This window comes from Eumetopias jubatus, unplaced genomic scaffold, assembly GCF_037043125.1.
Source record: "Eumetopias jubatus isolate StellerSeaLion01/CBP00866 unplaced genomic scaffold, mEumJub1_p1.0 scaffold_17, whole genome shotgun sequence".
In the NCBI taxonomy this organism is placed as follows: domain Eukaryota; kingdom Metazoa; phylum Chordata; class Mammalia; order Carnivora; family Otariidae; genus Eumetopias; species Eumetopias jubatus.
Window position 1 is genome coordinate 47,459,959 of NW_028274823.1, and position 20,805 is coordinate 47,480,763.

General features: G+C 39.2%; 1 protein-coding gene across 6 annotated transcripts in view; it reads right to left on the reverse strand.

Annotated features, from left to right (window-relative positions):
• The window catches only part of NRG3 (neuregulin 3), a 1,101,926-nt gene that overhangs the window by 601,918 nt on the left and 479,203 nt on the right, over positions 1–20,805 (reverse strand). For all 6 annotated transcript variants that reach the window (XM_028098949.2, XM_088019858.1, XM_028098948.2 and 3 more), the window contains exon 2: positions 10,891–11,020. In XM_028098949.2, the coding sequence (XP_027954750.1) occupies positions 10,891–11,020 (130 nt within the window). The remainder of the gene's footprint in view (positions 1–10,890; positions 11,021–20,805) is intronic.

A 20,805-nucleotide genomic window follows, 5' to 3' on the forward strand; every position in this document is an offset into this window, starting at 1 on the left:
TTTCAGGAACTCTAACAACCTTTCTTTCTCTGGTTTCTGCTCAATGTGTGTATCACTGCACATGCCAAAATGCCACGTGATGCATTCTAAGGGAAACTCTGTATCGTTACCTTACTTTGACCTCCTATGAGCCTCACAGCTGCTCTGCTAGAGAAAAGCAATGCTTTGTAGTTGGGAAAATGAAGGACATTCTACTCAAATGTGCCAACGAGTATCTTCCAACTTTGCTCCCTCACATTCTCCCTGAATAACTCCCCAGTGATCGATGGTCAAGGCACCCTTAAATGGATACACTTAATTCATTAGGAAAATTTTTAGTGCCAGAAATATCCTTACTTATACTTAAGATGCTAATAAATTAATTTTAGATGGTAGCTACTAAACGGTCTTTGCAAATATTTCATATATGTAGATAAAAATCACAAATTAATTTTGGGTAAATAAAAGAATTCTTGATTTCATAATTTAATCAATAGGACACTGACAGGTTTGAAAAAACCATACTCTTGTCTGTTCTTTCCACTCATTATAAAAATTTAGAGTTTAGGAGAATTAAATTAAAGATGTCATTATGTCCTGATATGTTTTTGATAACCATCTGGACACAAGGGAGGAAATAATTCAGAAAAGAAGTTACCAACAGCAGAATTTATGTCATAAAACTGATTATTCTTAATTGCATTTAAAGTACATTTGAAATTTCCTCCCTGGGGTTCGAAGGGAATTTCCTCCAATAGCAGCTCAACTCTCTATGCCTTTGTTGGCAAGCAAGAACAGGCTTCAAACTGAGGGAGGAATAGGCTCTTATCCTTCCAAGTGCAAATTCATGTTACTTCCTCTCAGAAGCTCTTCCTGGCTTTAGGACTGACCATTGATTTTTGGAGTCTCCTACACAGATATGGACTACATACATACAGATCATACAGACTGGATGATATGGGTCACAGAACTTGTCACACTGAATTGAACTAGAAAATGTCCATCTCAACCCCTCTCTTATTAGATTTTCTGAAAACATTCATCACTATATTCCTACCACCTTCCATTGGACCCTGAACACTGAATATGCTTTTTAAACACTGGTAGGATAATGGGAATAATGTTATCAAATTGCCATTTATATTTTAGTGTATGTATGGTAAAACTAAGCATACCTTCTATACCTGTCACATATGACATATATATGTATAAACCTACCTGTATCACTCACGTATGACATATATCTCTGAACAAGATATTCTTCAAAACATGCTTCATGCTTTCATTTTTTTTCCTGTTTCTTTTTTTAATTTTGTCATTAATTTCTCATTTTATAAAACTTGAACAGGGGATTTTGTATGTAAATATACTCGACGAAGATATTTCTTCAAAGTTTACCAGTCTAGTAAGGATTTCCCTACAATCTCAAGTGTAGGCTTTGGTGCCAGTGATTGTCAGTGTTTGCCCATCATGGAATTCTATCACAATAGATTGTGGGGACTTCTTGGTGCTCCAACTAAGAGCAAGTTCAGTAAAGGAAGAGGTGTTTTTTTCTCATTTGCCGTTGGACCTCAGTGCCCTGCATGATACCAGATACCTAGTAAGTATTCCATATATGTATGAGTGCGTGTACGTATGCATGTTCAGACTATTTTCCAGGGGCGCATGGGTGGCTCAGTCGGTTAAGCGTCTGCCTTCAGCTCAGGTCATGATCTCAGGGTTCTGGGATCAAGCTCCGCATTGGGCTCCCTACTTAGTAGGGAGCCTGCTTCTCCCTCTGCCCTTCTCTCTGTTCGTGCTCTCTCTCTCTCTCTAATAAATAAAATCTTAAAAAAAAGCAGACTAGTTTCCTGATATTCATAAAAGCACCAGAATAGCTGTGATCACAAAAAAAAAAAAAAAAAAAATAGAGTTGTAGAAATGTACTTCAAGATAAACTTCAGAAATGCTGTCTTCAGCTTCTTTCTGTAGACAAGGAGGGCCTGGCCCTCCTGTCACATTTTTTAGTTTTCACAAACAATGGCTAGGTAGAAAGGTAATTAAAGACAACACTAACTGGATGTTGATGTGTACTTCCACAGCTGCAGAGTAGAGTGGAGAGACCCTGGGCTCTGGGAGCCCCCTGCCCTGCTTTCTCAATCCAAATCCTGCCAGTACTTGGTGACTCAGAGAATGCTCAGCTGATTTGGAAAAGGGGGGGATAATAATACAGAGGTGGTACAATCTTACGAAATTTATATTAAGAAAAACACATAGAGCATACATGCTCTTCTATGAATTTGAGTTTCATTTGAATTACAATCAGGGCAACCACATGTCCTACTGAACTTAAGGTATCCCTGGTGTAGGCTTATTTAACAGAAAAAAATTATTAAAAATGCCATTTACATCTCAAACATTTTTAGGTTTGGATGACAACCTATATGGTCATTCAGATTATAATGTGTGTGTGTGTGTGTGTGTGTGTGTGTGTGTGTGTGTGATTATGCATAGACAATGTGATCTGGTCCTTAAATATTCTTTTATATATATTTTTAAAAAGATGCTCACACCAAAGTGAATTGAAAAGACAAACAATCCTCAGGAAGATGGAAATGTTGCCTAAAGTTGTCAAACAGGCTAGAGCAAGAGTTCTTTCCTCACTAGATGAACAGACTCTGCAGAAGGGTGGTGCATATTCTCTCACTGCCCCAGGAGCCTAAACAGAACATCTCAGCCATCTCTGTCCTGTTCTGAGAAGGTCTTACTGGAATGTTTGCCTGAGAAGCCTGCATGGCAGGAGCAGTGTTACCATATCTAATGTTGTTCACCTCTGTACAGATAGACCATCTCTAGCTAAAAGGATATTTATGGATATGTTCTCAATTGTTTTTTAAATAAACTTGGGGAAAGAATCCATAATTCACTTAAACTGTGGCAAATGTGATCACGTAATTCTGGCTGAGTGCGGAGCTCCCAGGTCGCTCCAACCCAACAGGTCTGGGATCCCCACACACAAGAAGCAGGTACTTAGGGAGGCAGATCCAAGGGTTACTGTGGAGGATCCTCAGCCAGAATGGCTTGGACAGTACGAGGGGAGGGGAGTTTGTTTTTTTTTTAAGATTTTATTTATTTATTCATGAGAGACAGAGGGAGAGAGAGGGGGAGAGAGAGAGAGAGAGAGAGGAGCAGAGGGAGAAGCAGGCCCCCAAGGAGCAGGGAGCCCGATGCAGGGCTCGATCCCAGGACCCTGGGATCGTGACCCGAGCCGAAGGCAGACGCCCAACCATCTGAGCCACCCAGGCGCCCGAGGGGAGGGGAGTTTTCCGCATAGCCCTGTGCACAGAACAGGGAGAATTTGCCTGACCAAAGGTAACCCCTTGTTCCCGCTTTACCCCTAAGTTTACTGCTTGAATAATTATAATGACCCTTGATTCTGAAAAGTGTTCTTGCCCATGATCTGTTATTACTGTGTTTTTCAATAATTTATCTGGGTCAGTTTAACTCTCCTTAGTGGATCTAAGCTGAACTTTATGTGCTTAGGAGACTCTTAGTATACCCATCTTGAAGCTCTGGCACAAATCAAATGATCTGCAAACAAAGCTGTGCAGACAGCAACATACGCACCTTATTATATTCAACCCCACTGACTCCATTAAATTCACTATCTGTTTATACCAGACATTTTACTTATACCAATCCTCACAATGATCCTGTGAAGTAGGGATATTATTGTCCCCAGTTAACAAATAAGAAAACTGAGTCACAGAGAATGTGTGTAAGTTGTCCATCTGCTAGTTAGTGGGGGAGCACTGAATCTAACCAACCAGTCCAAATGGGAATCATGAACACAATAAAGGCAAGTTACATTGATGAAGTAGGAAAGGAAAAACATTTTTTTCCTCTTAAAGCTATATTCAGCAAGAAGAAAGTCTTGGAACATCAAGAAACGGTTGCAAAATTGGGAGAAATAACAGAAATTGGCTAATTTGTCAGAGTATCCAAATTAGCAGTGAGAAGCCTGAGCCCTCAGAAAGCACAAGGAATTCTCTGGCCTGACCCTTCTCCCCTTTTAAAACCTGAGTCTCCTCTTAATCAAATACACAGATGATACCCACTCCATTTCTCTCACAGGATTCCAGCACACATGCTTTGGTTTGGTTTCAATATAAGCAGAAGGGAAGAAGAGGAAAGAACTGAGGATGACAGTGTCACTATATACATAGTGTCTATTGTGTATTTAGAGTTTTCTATATGTTGCTACTTTTCATTCTTGTATCAATCTTTAGGACCAGTATTTGTCTGTCTCCGTCTGACTCTCTTTTCAATACAGGACTGGAGGTTCTGGTTAAATACCTTGCAGAAAATCCTCATCCAGCCAGTATAAAGGCAGAGTTTTTAACTCAGGACTGTCTTGAATGCCCACATTTGCCTCATGTGCCTCTTATCCCAAGTCATATAAGGAAAACACATTTAAGTCAATTCTTTGATACAACAAGAAACCCAATCAGAACAACCACCTCAAGAAACGCCATTTCACGTTTCAACTAGAGCTGCCAATCAAGTTAGAAAACATTAAAATAAGGGAAGAATCTTTGACCATTAACTTAAAAAATGTGTTTTTATTCTCTATCAAATGTGCTTCTCTTGTCTTGTGCACAATATTTAAGTGGCCCTTTGAGAACACAAGCTTGGGACCAGTACAAACAGGTTAAAATAGAAGAAGTAAACCAATACCTATGTGTCATCAAGTGGCAAAATTATGTTCACTATGCTGCTCTTCTGTGCTTTTTGAGCCACTGAGACTCTTTTCACAAACTTCATCCACAGAGAAGAGACAAACAGTTATCACTTGGCTCATTTCTTTATGTCAGAGGCAATCAACAGACAGCCTGTTATGAACATGGCTATTGCAAATTACTCAAATTATGTCCGGACTGTGGCAAACGTTTTCATGAACATTTATCTAATGAACTTGAAAATTCTTCTGAGGCTCTTCACCCTGTTATCCAACTCCATTCTTCAGGGACTCTGCCACTAGGCCTGGATTTAGAGATATTTCAGCCTCCATCATCTCCTGCCAATGGAGTTCAGGGATATTTGCCAAACTCCATTTCCATTCTGCCTTGTGTCAACCATGGGGAATCATTAGCTGCTGCACTCAGAGCACTTACTGGAGAACCATTTGATAAAGAGGATCCTCACTGGGTGGGAGAGCTAATGGATCTCCAAAGTGACAGAGCAAAGCACTGACACGGAGGGTCCTGTAATTTTATATAGTATATCATTGGGAAATGGTTACACTATGCCCAGTCAATACTCTTAAAAATGGAAGCTTTGATTTCAAAACCTACTCAGGCAGAATGAGACAAAGTAAGGAAGAGCAACTCCTCTATAGGCCTCTCCCTCCTTTCAATCGTTTTCCCTGCTCCCCAAGTCCTGGGAGCATTCCACCCATATCACTGCCCAGTCCATCAGCCCATTTATGGAAGTACAGCCTCAGGCAATGGTTGCTATTGGACTGCTTCTTTCTTTTTTCTAGCAGTTCCATATTTTAAACGAGTCAAGCATCTTCAAGAGAATTACTTGACAAATTTCCAAAATGATCGCTTCAGATCAAATTCAGCTAAAATGCTATCCTTCCCAAAGTTTTGAAAATCCATTTTTACAGCAAGGCTGGCGAAACATCTAATGAGCTTCAATTCAGGGGAGGCACATCCTTTTAGCTTGAATTTGGCCTCAAAACAAGTCTGGCCCAGTCAAATGCCTACCAATCTTTTCAGTCACAATGGCTCCCTCTTTCACTCTAGTGAAATAGATTACAGATAGCACCATTGCCCAAGTTCTTAAAATTTCTAGAAATGACATAAAAGTAAATATGTTAGAGAATATCCTGTTTTTATTCAGAATATTTTGATTCAACGCATTTCTAGTGACTTGCTTTCCTTCTCACCCAGCTTTATTTCTGTAGGATATATCTTTCTATTATTTAGTCCAATTTTTTTATGTTTCAAAACACACAAATTCAGCATGGAAAAGAATTAGTGTAAAAAGTGTAAATGAATTATTAATAAAAGAAGAAGCACACACATTCAAATAGACTTGGTAGTATTTAATCTGGAAGGGCTTAATTGGAAGTTCTCTTATCAGCCTAATGATAATGAACTATAATGACCTTGATTTAACAGAGACAGGGACACTATCTATCTTTCTTAATGAAAAGATGAGAAGCAAGGTCAAGTGTTTTAACCAGGTATTACATAAATGAAATACATGTGTAATGTACAGATCTTAGAAAATTCATAAGGTGTGAAGAAGAAAATAGTTGTAAAACCTATTAGTCTTTTTACTAAGCTCTTTTTTAGAATTGGATTGCTATTGTAGGTTCAACTTTAGAATATCCTGATTTTCATATATACAACATGATATAATGAACATTTTCAGGTCCTTAAAACATTATGAAAATTCTAGTTAGGCTGAATTCATCCAATGCATGGACGTGTTCTAATTTATGTAGAATTATGAATTCAGGGTTTTTTCCTAATACAAATAAATCTGTGGTGAATATTCTTATAAATAAATCTATGTATACATTTCTGTACACTACATTTTTAGAAACAATGTAAATATTTTGAAACATACTGACACATTACATACAGAAGAACCTTAACAAAATGTACTCCCTCAGGTAGTGAATGAAAATGTGCTTTTACTCTACTCTCAGCAAACTGTTTTTAAAAATCATTAAGTATATAACAGGGAAAAAATTTAATTTGCATTTCTTTGTGAGGCTGAGTATTTTTCATGTTTATTGGTTATTTGTATTCCTTTTTAAGGAAGGAATAAGTTCCCCCTGTTGCCCATTTTCCTACTGAGACTTAATTTTAGTGTTACACTAGTTGATCTATATAACTCATTAGAATATTAATTCCTTGCCATATTTTATTATACAGTTTACTGATAATTTGTCTTTTAATTTTATTTCTGATTTATGGGATTCAGACCAAAAAGCAATGTTCTGCCAGGTTGTTTATTTTTTCCTTCCATTCCTTTTTGTTCAAAAGATCCTTTCAATTGCTGACATAAATAAATATGTAATTTTATTTACTGTTTTCCTCAAGACTTTATTAATTACATCAACTCTTGAATTCATTAAAAACAACTTTTCATATAAAGAAGGAAAGTAAAAATCCAAATTTGATTTGTTTTACCTGATAGCCAACCAAATTTACTGAGCCATCAGCCTCTCATTTTCCCTCTGATTTATGGATCTCTCCTTACTCTACACTAAGATCCAGAACATACCTGGTTCTGTTTTTGCCAGTCCGTCAGCCAATGATCTAGGACTTCATAGCATATTTTAAATTCAGCAAGACCAAGTTTGCCTATTTATTTTTCTTTAAAATCCCCTCTGTCAAGTTATCTTTAGAATCTTGGTATTGTTCTTAAATTTTCATTAGCTTGCTCTATAATTTCTAAATACTAAAAATGGCTTTCTAAAGATACACTAAAGGGTAAGAAAATAACAAAGAGAAAAATATGAAACCTCCCTCATCTCAACATTCATGCTGCTAACATTTTTTTTAAGATTCTATTTATTTATTTATTTATTTGAGAGAGAGAGAATGAGAGAGAGAGAGAGAGCACATGAGAGGGGGAAGGGTCAGAGGGAGAAGCAGACTCCCTGCTGAGCAGGAAGCCTGATGCGGGACTCAATCCCGGGACTCCAGGATCATGACCTGAGCCGAAGGCAGTCGCTTAACCAACTGAGCCACCCAGGCACCCCGCTGTTAACATTTTTGAGCATACACTTTCAGGATCTCTATCAGAGATGATCTAGGTAGATTTGCATCTATTCTTCTCCGGCAAGTAAACAGAAAAGTGTTAGAGCATGATCAATCATTTTCAAAATAGAAAAAAATTTTTGATTCATAGGATCACAATCATAGGATTTATCATAGGATTGGAATTTACTTTTAAAAAACGAAAAAGTATAATCTTGATTTCTCTTAGATCTGAATGTCACAAGTAAAGCATTTAGTGAGCTAGATTGACAGAGACCCCTACATATTGCTGGTCTAATATACTAAATTGTGTTTTTTATTTAACTTGAAACATGGCCCAGTTGGCAATTTATCACAAAGATACCCCTGATAGCACGCCAGTCTCGTGAAAATACTTTCCCTTGTTTTCCTTACTTCCTGACAACAAACTACTTCACTTACCCCAAGTGCATTACAAAGAACAGCACCATTTAATTCCTAAATTCATTTCTGGATGTATTTATTCAACAATATCTTTGTGATAGGAGGTGCTCAATAAACTGCCAAATGGAGAAGAATGAATGAAACATACTACTTAAATAGAGTGCTATACAAAATAGCACATTATTAATAAACTACATGGGAATTCTTAGAAGTGGCTGATGCAGGAACAAATGTAAGCTTTTTATTCACAGCAAAGCGCAGGAGATGAATAGTGGGCACACGCGATGTGTGATTTATTCATACACTCTAGTAGGAGATTTATAGGCATCTATTAACCTACTCAAGTTCCAATTCTGTCTTAGGCTGTTTTTTTGTCATGATTAGCTATGTTGTGACTCGATGTTAAATAACAGGTTGTCTGTGCTGAAATATGCAAGAAATATGAAGACAGAAGGTCACAATTATATATATATATATATATATTGTTCCAGCTAAATCATAGATGTATCTCTGCTTGTGTATGCAAAAAAATTAGACATGCATATATGCACAAAAGCAAAAGATATATTTTCCAGACCTGAGATCCATTATCATAGACTGGATTTGTCTCCCAAATAATTAATATGTTGAAGTCCTAACCTCCAGTAACTCAGAATGGGACTATATTTAGAGAAAGGGTCTTTACAGAGATAAGTTAAAATAGGGTCATTAGAGTGGATACTAATCCAGTATGACCGGTGTCTTTATAAGAAGAGGAAATTTGAATACAGACACATACAGAGGGAAGAAAATGAGAAGACACAAGGGAGAAGGTGGCCATCTATAAGCCAAGGAGAGAGACCTGAAGGAAACAACTCTGCCAACACCTGGAGTACAGATTTCTAGCTCGCAGAACTGTGATAAAATACATTCCTCTTATTTAAACCACTCAATCTGTGGAACTTTGTTACAGCAGCCCTAGCAAACTAATACACCATGAACTAATCCAGAATATAGTGAGGCTGTAGGTTGAAAAAGAGTAAGAATTATTTTTGTTATTTTCAACATTCTCAGTTTTCAAAAACATTAATCATACCCACCTGGGTACAGTGGTGGGGCCTGATCTCATCCTTCCTTTGGGTAAAACATCATCCCAAAAGTCACTGCTTTAGGTGAGACTTCTAATTAATCGCTCCACCAATCAATTAGGAATTCAGACTTAGTTAACTGCATTGCCCACTTCCACATGGCGATCTCTTTAACGTACGGTTGAGTATCTATGAGAGCTTGGATATAATTCATGCTTTGAATGGGTAGATCACTCTTGGCTTTTGCCTTGAGGTCTTAAAGTCAGTTGTGTGCTTTCTACCTCTCTGTCTACACTGCCCTAATAAATATAACACAAGAAGAGGGATGTGGGGAGGAGCATTCCCACCCCCTTTCATCCCCAACCCAATTTCACAGAAGACAGAAGTAGGGTGTAAATTTTGTAGGTGGGGTAAGTGTAATGTCACTCCCCAAATCACATGGAAGCCATGCTCTCAAGAGTGAGGAAAGGTCCCAGGTCTGTTTATCCTGACAGAAGACAGGGTAACTCTTACAGAGATCTGCCACCGTCACTCATCGGCTCCTTCAAACCTGCGCCACCCACTGGGACAACGCAACTTCCTCGTGGACTGAAGCTGGCCCTTAGAGCCAGGCAGGATTTGCCAACATGTTCCAAGCTCCTAACTACAAGGCGCATTTCTCTGTGCCATCTTAATAAAACAACACAGAATGAAGTTTTATAATAGCAATATATAGAGGAAAAAATCATAATTTCCATGCTTCATGATTCAGAATAATTAATTTAGTAAGTGTGTCATATGAGAAGAGTAAATAAAGAGAAGGAAAGGGGTGTGGATATATATGATCACTGAAGCATATACAATTGCAAGAAAAAACAAATTACCAGGGGTAGTGATGGAAATAAAAGCTCAGTGGGAAATAATTTTTGGATGCTAATTTGATTCTTCTATGGAAGCTTAAAGCTGCAGTGCCTACAAGTGCACTATTTATCTCAACTTGTTTTTATTTTTAGCACTTCTATAACCTTAAGTCTCTAAAAACCAATTAAACACATCCTGATCTCTACTGGGAATTTTCCCTAAGTAGTTCTCTACCTAGACTATAACAGGACTATGATTTCATTTACAACATCTTGCTGGAGAGTGTTTCATCAAGAGAGGTGTTAAAAAAATAATGAAATTAATAAACGAGGGCAGAATCAAGATGAGCTCCAGTCTTCTCTGGACACAGTTACAGTCTGGGGTTTGGTTCACAATCAACACTGAGCCGACAGACCTTGGATAAGCGGTTTGCTTTGCCATGCCACATTCTGTAATTTTGCAAGAAGGTATTATTTCTGAGTACAGGCCAATGTGCCTAAGTCCTGAACCAAAAAATGCAGCCTTCTAAAGTGAGTAAGTAATTATTTCTATTAAAATGGTAGATATAAAAGTAAACCCTTCTTTGCTTAGTCAGGTAAAATTCAGATCTTGTCTATTTTAATTCAGTTTTACCTTCTCAAATACTAAAGATACCCAGCCTTGCCCCTTCCCGTCTTAAGACTCCTGATTCGGCCGTTCCAACAGCTGGACTAAATGCATCCCACGGAACACCGCAGAGCTCAAACACCACCCCCGCCTCGCCCCACTGCCAGGCCTCTCTGAGGGCCTGCCCCCAGTACTGGCCACCAGTGGCTTACCGACAGTGTTTATGGGAGCCCGTCAGAGTTTCGATCACAAAGCACTCGCCATCATTGAGACAGTATGCGAGGTCCTTGTCTCGGCAGGGTTTGAAGTGCTCAGATCGCTCAGTGGAATAGGTCGTTGTATCTGTCAGGGGAAAACACACAGAGAACTGCTGTCAGCAGCACATTCCGCCACCACCCGGCCCCATACCAGCCCGGGATCTGTGCGCTAAGGACTTCTCCTGGGCTCTGACCCTCCGCCTCCAAAGAGACAGCACAGACCCTCCACTGGACTGAAGAAATGCACCTGGATATGACCACACTTTATGACTGAACGTTGTGTGCCCCCCAAAATTCACATGTTGAAACCTAATCACAATGAGATGTGATATCAGCAGGTGCGTCTATGGGAGGGGATTAGATCATGAATCGGATTAGTACCCTTATAAAAAGGGCCCCAGAAAGCTCCGTCGCCCATTGCAGTCATGTGAAGGTAGCGAGAAAATGGTGCTCCATGAGCCAGGAAGTCCTTGCTGCTCCCCAGACACTGAATCTTCAGGCACCTTGATCTTGGACTTCCCAGCTTCTAAAACTGTGACAAATAAATTTCTGTGGTTTATGAGCCACCCAATCTGTTATAGCAGCCCCGACTAAGACAAGCACTGTATTCAGTCGTCTTATTTCTCCACTAGATTTTAGCAATTGGAATCACTCTATAAGCCCCCTTAGGGGACACATTAACAGTAAAAGCTGAATGATTCTGCAGTCAAACACCTCAAACCCGCTTTTGTTAATTTCAGTTTTTAACAAACACATTGTATGAAAGATTGAAACAGGATCGCCTTCCCTTTATTGTTGCCAAATGTCATTAAACATCTGATCACTGCATATTGTGACTGTTCTGTGGAAACCAATGTCAGTTTCTATGAGTTTTTTGTTTGTTTTTTGTTTTTAGTTACAGCTCTAATCGGCTAATAGCTGAACAAATTATTCTTCCACTTTTTCCTTTTCTTATGTAATTAAAATGCAAATGTTCCAAATTCTGAAACAGAATCTGAAATGTGAAGAATGTTTCTGGTAAATACCTAACAGAACCAAATTATTGTCATTTTTAAGCATTATTTTAAACATTTGTTTTTAAAATCATAATTACTTACATTTTTTAAATTAAGCTGTATGTCTACATCCTTTTCCTAAATATGAAACTAGCCATAAGTATGTGCTATCTACTAGACACAGACTCTGTTATCACATGTAGACATTCTAGTTTCACAGTTTTAAGCAACTAAAGTATTAGCACCAATTCCACTGCCATATTGGAGAAAAAATTATATTTAAAAAGTCAAAGATACGGGCATCTGGGTGGCACAGTCATTTAAGTGTCCAACTCTTGATTTTGGCTCAGGTCATGATCTCAGGGGTTGTGAGATCGAGCCCAGAGTCCAGCTCTGTGCTCAGCGGGGAGTCTGCTTGAGATGCTTTCTCTCCTCTCCCTCTACCCTACCCACCCCCCCCTTGCTCATGCTCTTTCTCTCTCCCTCTCTCAAATAAACAAATCTTTAAAATATAAAATAAAAAGTCAAAGATCAATAAATGATTCTGCATTTAAGCTCTTTTAATTTCCTTTACTTAGATCTAGATTAAATAATAATGTCCAATAGCATGGGTTATTGTAACTAACCAGCTTAGTAACTGGAAGTCACAATGAGCCTCTTCCTGTTCATCATCCAAATTGTGGAGAAAGTGATTGCCCTAAAAGGAAATTCACTCATACCCTTCCCACACCTAAAAATCCTCAGCGGGCCCCATCCCCATAGGAAAAACTCCAAATTCCTCAGAGAAGGACTGAGACCACGTAGAATTTTGCCCTCTGGGGTCATCTTGTACCCTAAGACTCACAACTCAATTTCCAATTATTTTTCTATTTCTTCAAACACAAGGAGCTGTCACACTGCTCCTTCTTCCTGGATCACCTTTTTCTTTGCTGGAAGACATCCAGAAATCCTTCAAAGCTTACATCATCCATCTTCCCATTGTGTCTCCCTAGCACCTTTGATCACTCACATCACTGCATTCAACATTCAACCTGCATGTAGCCATTTGTTCACACGTTTCTCTGTTTCTTTAGTCTGTATGTTTCTTAAGGTCAGAGGTGGAGCCTTGATTCACAATTGGTGTTCAGTAAAAAATGTCCTCAATAAATCTGGATCACTCTAACACTGCTAAGAGTTTAAATGCCATTGGTAAACGATATGATCATGAAAGACATCATTACAATCATATAAAAGTGAATGCGTATCTTACAACAAGTTAGATATAATTTCACATCAATCTTATCATTTTAGTATACCTACTTTAATATTGAGGAATATTGGAAAAACAAACACTGCTCTCAGAGTCACAGAAATCTTCACTCACATACTGCTCATATAATGTGGGCATTGAAAAAGCCCACTTCTAATATCTTCTTTTTTTGGTGGTACAACAGGAACTTATTTTTCCACTTTAAAATATCTGTCTGTTAATATTTTGGCACAAAATAAAGGCTCTGCAAAACAGAAACATTTTCTGTTTTCCAGGAGATCTCCTCTACAGAGATCTGTTATTCAAGACAGCTTGCAATAAATAGTAACACAGAATCAATCTCTCTTTCTATGGGAAATATTTAAAATTCAAGAGCTCTGAGCAAAATATTCAATACGAAACACCACACAGTTGATTGCTATGCTGACTGAAGTATATTAACTCATGATCAGTTAGTTAAGTTTTCCTTTAATTTCTTATTATCCATTTATTGATATTCACTGATCATTCCTCTAAGAACAGCTTTTCATTAACATAACCTACAGCATAAAAAGTGAGATCCTTATTTTATAATCAGTGGTTTTAACAAGCTACAGACTCCAAGAGCAATACAATGGCAAAGCAATTACAATCAATTAGTTTCCATCTGACAAGTGCTGTCTCCAGTGGTTACCTCCCCATTCTACCAACTGCCTTCCCTATCATGTTATCATGTATCAGCACATTACAGAGGATCAGAGACCCAAGTAAATGCCTCTGCAAAAGTCCAAGGTGAGAGAGTACAGAGATGTCAGTCTTAACATGTACTCGGGTTTTCTATTTCCATAGCTTAGAGAATCCAAAACTTAATATAAATGCACATGCTTATCCCTTGCAATGACTTGACTGGATTCAAAGAAACACCACTGCTAAATATTTTTAATATTTTAATACAATAAACAGTAACAGAATGCTATGCTTGATCCTTCTATCAGTATACTGCAATCATCAGTAAATTTGAAACCTTAGAAATTACCTAAACATTTCACTATATAGTGTCCATATATCACTACTCACCTAAAATCACACAGGCATTGGGCAAGGTAAATAAAATTCACCACGGGGTAAAATTTTACACTTGTAGGGCATCATGCCAAATATGTCAATGGAAAGATAGAAAAATTTCTTAATGGAATCACTAGGCTGTTATACTCTAAGACCACCTACCTACTTTTGTAAAGTAGTAAATAAAGTAAATAAGTAAACTGTGCCTAGTCACTGTTAGGCTTTCTATCACTCATAACCAAACACAGCCCATCAAAGAGACAACAATAATTTTGGATGATACCCTCCAATATTTGCATATCTACTTATAAGGGCATGTATGTATATATTTGGTTAATTATCTTACATATAAAATATATTAAAAACATCTAAAATAGAACATAAATGCAAATGAGATAACAGTAAAGTATGAGGTATACTTCTGTATTTTCTTTCTGTGCCCTAAGGTGACACAGTGTGCTTTAAAATATCCAGGTGAGTATTTTGTTCTAAAGAGGAAATAGGGGACATTTGGGAGAATAACATAATGCATGTGATCTAACTCCAAACTTCCATGACCCTAATAACCTTGGGACACCTTAACAATCAGGTATGGAACTCTCATCTGTAAACTTACCCAGCATTTTTGAAACCTGTTTATGTATTTTAAACTGGTTCACTTTTACAATAGTCTAATACACTAAACTGGCTATAATATCTGCTACTATTTTGTTATGTATTTAAAATTCAAAGGGCATCTTCTGTTTCTAGGAATGTAACTTGATAAATTTGTTATAGAGGTTTTGACTGTCTTCAAAAAAAATCACAAGGATGAACATCCAGGCAAGTAAACTAGGAGAAGCCTACTATTCCCATGAATTCCCATTTGTTTTTCAAGGTTCACTCTTACTCCAGAGTAACTCCTTCTCAGACATCATTCACTCCCTTGCATCAGCCCAGGAATCTCCCATCTGACCAGGCCATGAGCTCCTGAGGGGCAGCGTATGTCTTCACATCTCTCTGATCCAAGATCTTACGGACGGCCTGACACAGAGGTGAACACAACAGGTGTTTATAGAAGAATGATCTTTTTATACACGAGCAATTTTCTAAATGTTCTATACTGAAGACTGTGCATGCTTTCCATAAGAGAAAAACCCCGTATGAATAAATGTTTAGAAGTTAGGACTCAAGAAGAGCTTCCGAAGCAATTTAGGTAAAGTGTATAGAAATTGATGAGAGGAGGGAAAAAAACAACTCCATAGACAGAGGGGACGGGAGGAGAGAAAAAATTAGGGATGGTATTCTCAAAGAGAGGACAAAGGAATGTTCAGCTTAAGATGAACAGAGATGGTGCTAAGGATGGGCCTTCCAGGCGCCATGATCAAAGTTCAAGGTCTCAGGCAAGCAAGTGTAGTTGCTGGCAGGAGGAACTAGTACTCATTCACCTGAGACCGCAGGGGCTGTACAATTATCCAGACCATTCATTTGGCACTTGTTATATGTAGTTTATTTATTTTTTTAAAGATTTTATTTATTTATTCATGAGAGAGAGAGAGAGAGAGAAGCAGAGGGAGAAGTAGGCTCCCAAGGAGCAGGGAGCCCGATGCGGGACTCGATCCCAGGACCCTGGGATCATGACCCGAGCCGAAGGCAGACGCTTAACCATCTGAGCCACCCAGGCGCCCCGTTATATGTAGTTTAATGTGTTTTCTTACATTTTTCTGAGTTTTGGTCTCTACCCCCAGGGAGGTCAGGGAGACTGCTCTGCTTTTAAGTTTTGTATTCTTTCCACACCATGTAGCAAACTTAGTAAGCAATCAGTATACTAATTAAATGTACAGCGGGAAGTAGTGGTGGTTAATTCATTAAAGGAAAAATGGGAAGAAAATGTAAGGCTGGGAAACAGAAATCCCTGCAGATTTTGCAATGGAAGTTAATTTTTTAATGAATTAAAACAATGACTGGTTTTCCCCCTTAAGTACTAAGTTGAACCTGAATATTACTCATTGAGGCTTTCTTTGCTGCCAGCACAACACTGCACACTGTGGGAACACAGATTTTGTTGCAAGCCAAGAGCGCTAAATAGACTATTACAGATAATAATTGCAGTAGATCATCGAAATAAAGGGAGAGCTTAATTCAGGCTATAGTTCTCTCTGAAGGCTTCCCAAAGGGTTGGCACTGGGGCTGGGTCTTGAATGGGCATGATTTAATTGGCACAGGAAAATGAATTCTAGATATGAAGAGCAAGAACACCTAAGGAAGGAAAATGATGACATGCAGCATAAACCCCAGATCCATTCCATGCGCTCCCACTTGCAAATGTCAGAGTCATGGACCAGGTTTACCCTTCCCCCACTGAGTTCATGAGAATTCTCTAAGAAAAGTTAAGATGCAATCTAAAAGCTTTTAGGATTAGCAAAATACCTTTACAGGCTAGCACCCATTTAAATATGGTCATGAACTCCAGCAGACTCTTCCATGGGAGTGGTATAAATGAAACCTGCTGCCATACATTACAATTCCCAGTTGAATCCACCATTTATCGGGCACCCAGTAAGGAGCACTGGCAGGAGACAGACTTATAAAATATTTAACAGTTAAGGAAAATTGCAAGAAGAATGCAGTAGTGTTTGAAAGGGAAACAAACCACTCCTCAACTGGCAAGAGGCAAACGGAGCTTTCTTCCTGCTGCCAGAGACCAGACATTGTTCACTTTGCTGGCATGGAAGAAATGGGGAACGTGGGGCAAGGAATCTATAAGTTCAATTGAGTCATGGGGCTGCCGCGAGAACTAACAGTTCCTGATGTATCCCAGAGCCATCCACTCCCATAGAACTGTAGAAAGGACTCTTGCTAAATTTGCATGACATACCTGCCACCTTACAGTTTGAAATCTTGTTTCTAAAGACTGCACCAGTTTAAATAAGCTTGCACGAGATGTAGCTTGTTCGATAGAAATGCATTTATTTGGAAATTGCAGAGTTTATCCTTCAGCTGAATCTATTTCTTCCTACCTGCATGCATGCACGTGCCCAGACAAACTGCTTTCAGTGATTACAGTTATAATGGCAGCTACTGTCACTGGAGCTCTTGTCTTGTCACAAGCCCCTGGGCTTCTGCTAGGTACTATGCTGTACACGCTCCTAGACACCATCTCCTCTCCCCATGTGGCTCTGCTGAAATGGTCCAGTCTGTGTCACTATGCATCTCTAAATCCAATAGATATTTGCATATTTTTTTCTCATCTTGTTTGAACTCTCAGAAGCACCTACACTCAAGCCACTCCCACCTCTGTGAAAAACCTTTCATTGGCTCCTATGTTATCACCTAAGGTTGATTTTCCTCCTGTTTTTTAGTCTTTGCCACCTGTCTGATGTAACTTTTACTTAAAAGCCAGATGGCTTAAGAACTAGTCTTCAAATAATTCCTAACGTACACTCCACACTGTGCTATTTCCCATCAGCTATGTTTTGGCTTTAAATAACACTATGAATTTATGGTATTATTTACTTCCCTTATTTTGCAAATGGAGAAATTGAGTCCTAGAGAGTTATATCATTGACCCAAGATCACAGGGTTCTTAGCTGGTAGCTTCTGGACTCAAACCAATGCAGCCTGACTTTTCCACTGTACTCCTTCCCACAGACCACTTTTTGTTTGTTTGTTTGTTTTTCCCCCCACTTTCACTTATCCCCCAGGTGAATGCTATCCCAGGTGTGGTCCTCAGACCAGCAGCATCAGCATTATCTGTAAAGTTCAAGAGCCCCATCCTAAATGTACTGCATCAGAAACCAGAAGTAAGTGGTGGGATGCTCAGTTAACAAGCTCTCCAGGTAATTCTCTGAGAACCAGCTGCTTTGGGTGATCCTGTTGCCAACATGCCAATAACTCTCAAAGCTATACCTCCAGCCCACTGGTGTTTCTGAACTCAATCTGCCTACCTTTCCCTTCCTGATGGATAGCTCAAAGGTACCTAAAAATAAACTTGTAGAAAACCCAAGTCTTGCTCTTCTTCCACAAACCTACTCTTCCTCCACAAACTGATTCCCAGACTTAACTAACCACAACATTGATCCCATTGACTCTGCTCTAGCTATGGACAGATTTATTCTGATTAGTCCTGTAATTTCCACACTACTTATTAAACACTTTGAATATCACCTCTGTGCATACCTGACAGGCAAGAGATTTGAATCTGGGAGAAAGTCCTTGAGTAAACAAACATATAAATGTTTATTAAAGATATATGACTATTTATTTTACACTTGAAACCCATGAGCATAAAAAAAATACCCTGATCTTTAGCAGTCAGCCTTGGGCCCATTCCCATGATCACAGACATTTTTTTTTTAAAGATGTATTTACTTATTTGAGAGAGAGAGAAAAAGACTGAGAGTGCACGAGCATTGGGGGGAAGGAACAGAGGAAGAAGAAAATCTTGAGCAGACTCTGTGCTGAGCATGGAGCCCAATATGGGGCTCTATCCCACAACCCTGAGATCATGACCTGAACAGAAACCAGAAATCGAACATTTAACCAACTAGGCCACCCAGGCACCCCAAACATAGATTTTTTTTTAATCATTTTGCTCTAAACACATTATTACAGATATGGAGCTACAAGGTGGTGCTTACCTTATCATGCTGAAGGTATGTGTGTGCTGGTGATGTTGGCACCATCGTACTGTTAGGACCATTATAATACTCAGAAAGCATGCCATTAAGCATCTACTACATGTCAGGCCTTGAGATAAATTCTAGGAATAGAGAGTTGGCCTTGCCAGGTCCCTAGGAACTCAAAGTCTAATTTGGGAAAAGGGTGGGGAGCAGACATACAAAGAGTTAGATTGCAGTTCTGAGTGATGATCATAGCACTAGAGGCAGGAATGAAGACTTAACAGAAATTCCAAATACCGACAGCTACTTCTAACCCGAGGATTTGGGAAGACTTCAGTAGGAGCTCACATTTCACATAGGCCTTAAACAATTAGAATTGTTTTGCTGTGCAAGCAACTGCTGGTGTGGATACGTCAAAGGCACAGCATATATAAAGTCACAGAGCCTTAAGGGGACTGATTTTGTCCAGTGTTATTGAAACCCAAGGAATGTGAGAGGGAGACAGGAAAGTGAATCCCGGGGAGCCTTCTATGTTTGGCATGTACACGTGGGGGGAAAATGAGGAAGTGTTTTGTAATTTTGTATAATGAGAACACGATGGGAGTTTTAGGTGGCTCAAGTGCGCTATCAAGGTGAGTGTGTCACCTGCGGACTTGCAGAAGCCTCTCGGTAGAGCTCAGGGAGACTGGATGGGGGACTGTTGTAAGGGGCTTTCACCCACTATATGTCATGTAAAGGTGCATCTGGGAAATAAAGAGTCGCAGAGAATGGAACATTGTCCCCACCATGGACAGCAGTCCCATTTTGAAAGGCATTCTTGCATGGGAAATCAAATCCCAATAGAAAGTTGCTTAGGAATGTGGGTGGAAAGGAGAGCTGAGTGATTCAGGTCTAAAATGGCATCTGATTAAAATTTCCTGATGCACCTGACTCAGAAGATAGGCAGAGACCTGAATGAAGTCTGTTAGCTGAGGTCTCTATGCTGGAGAAGCTTGAAAGGCCTCACCCAAATAATCTCAGCACTCATCTTTCTTTCGGAAATCAAGATTGGCCAGTCACCTACAAAGGGTCATATTCTTTCCTTGGCTGATGGTATTGGAATTTCTTATGCAGTTGTAATGCCATTTGTAATTTCCAATGCTGCTGCTCATGTGTAAGTAAGGGAATGTCTGAAAAAGTGGGAAATGATCCCTCTGGCAGCCAGACTGTGATGTTTCCAAATAAGCACATGATTTTCCACCAGATACTCTGCGACTTTATTTAACCAGACAGAAGACAAGGTCACTTTGCAAAAAACATCTAGTTATATGCCCCTCTTTTGACCAATGTTAAGTGACTGCTCTCCTATTGACCTCTTGCATCCTGGATTTTTAAGCTACTCGTTTGTAGTAATGTACTCCTGCTTTCCTGAGCCTCTGGGGTCGTCAACTCATAGTTCAAATTACCTGGCAAGACTGCTTGATTAGTAGGAGAAATGAAGTTTCTATGGGGATTTAAAAAATCTCATCTCTAATAGGTAGAAATCCTTAATTCAGGGTTGGTGTGAGGGTACCATCCTAGTCCATACGGACTGCCATAACAGAACACCATAGACCAGATGGGTTATAAACAACAGCCATCTGTTCCTGACAATTCTAGAGTCTGGGAAGTCCAAGATCAAGATGCCAGCAAGTTTGATGTCTGGTGAGGGCTTCCTGGTTCATCGACAGCTGCCTTCTTGCTGTGTCCTCACATGGGGAAGCGGGGTGAAGGAGCTCTCTGGGCTCTCTCTTATAAGAGTGCTAGCTCCATTTAGGAGACCTCTGCCCTCATGATCTAATCACCCCCAAAAGGCCCCACCCCTAATACTGTTATTGGGTGTTACTGTTCAACATATGAATTTGAGGGGACACAACCATTCAGCCTATAGCATATTTTCATTCAATAAATATTTATTGAATAACTCTCGGGCAGCTGGTGATGGGCTATTTACTGGGAACAT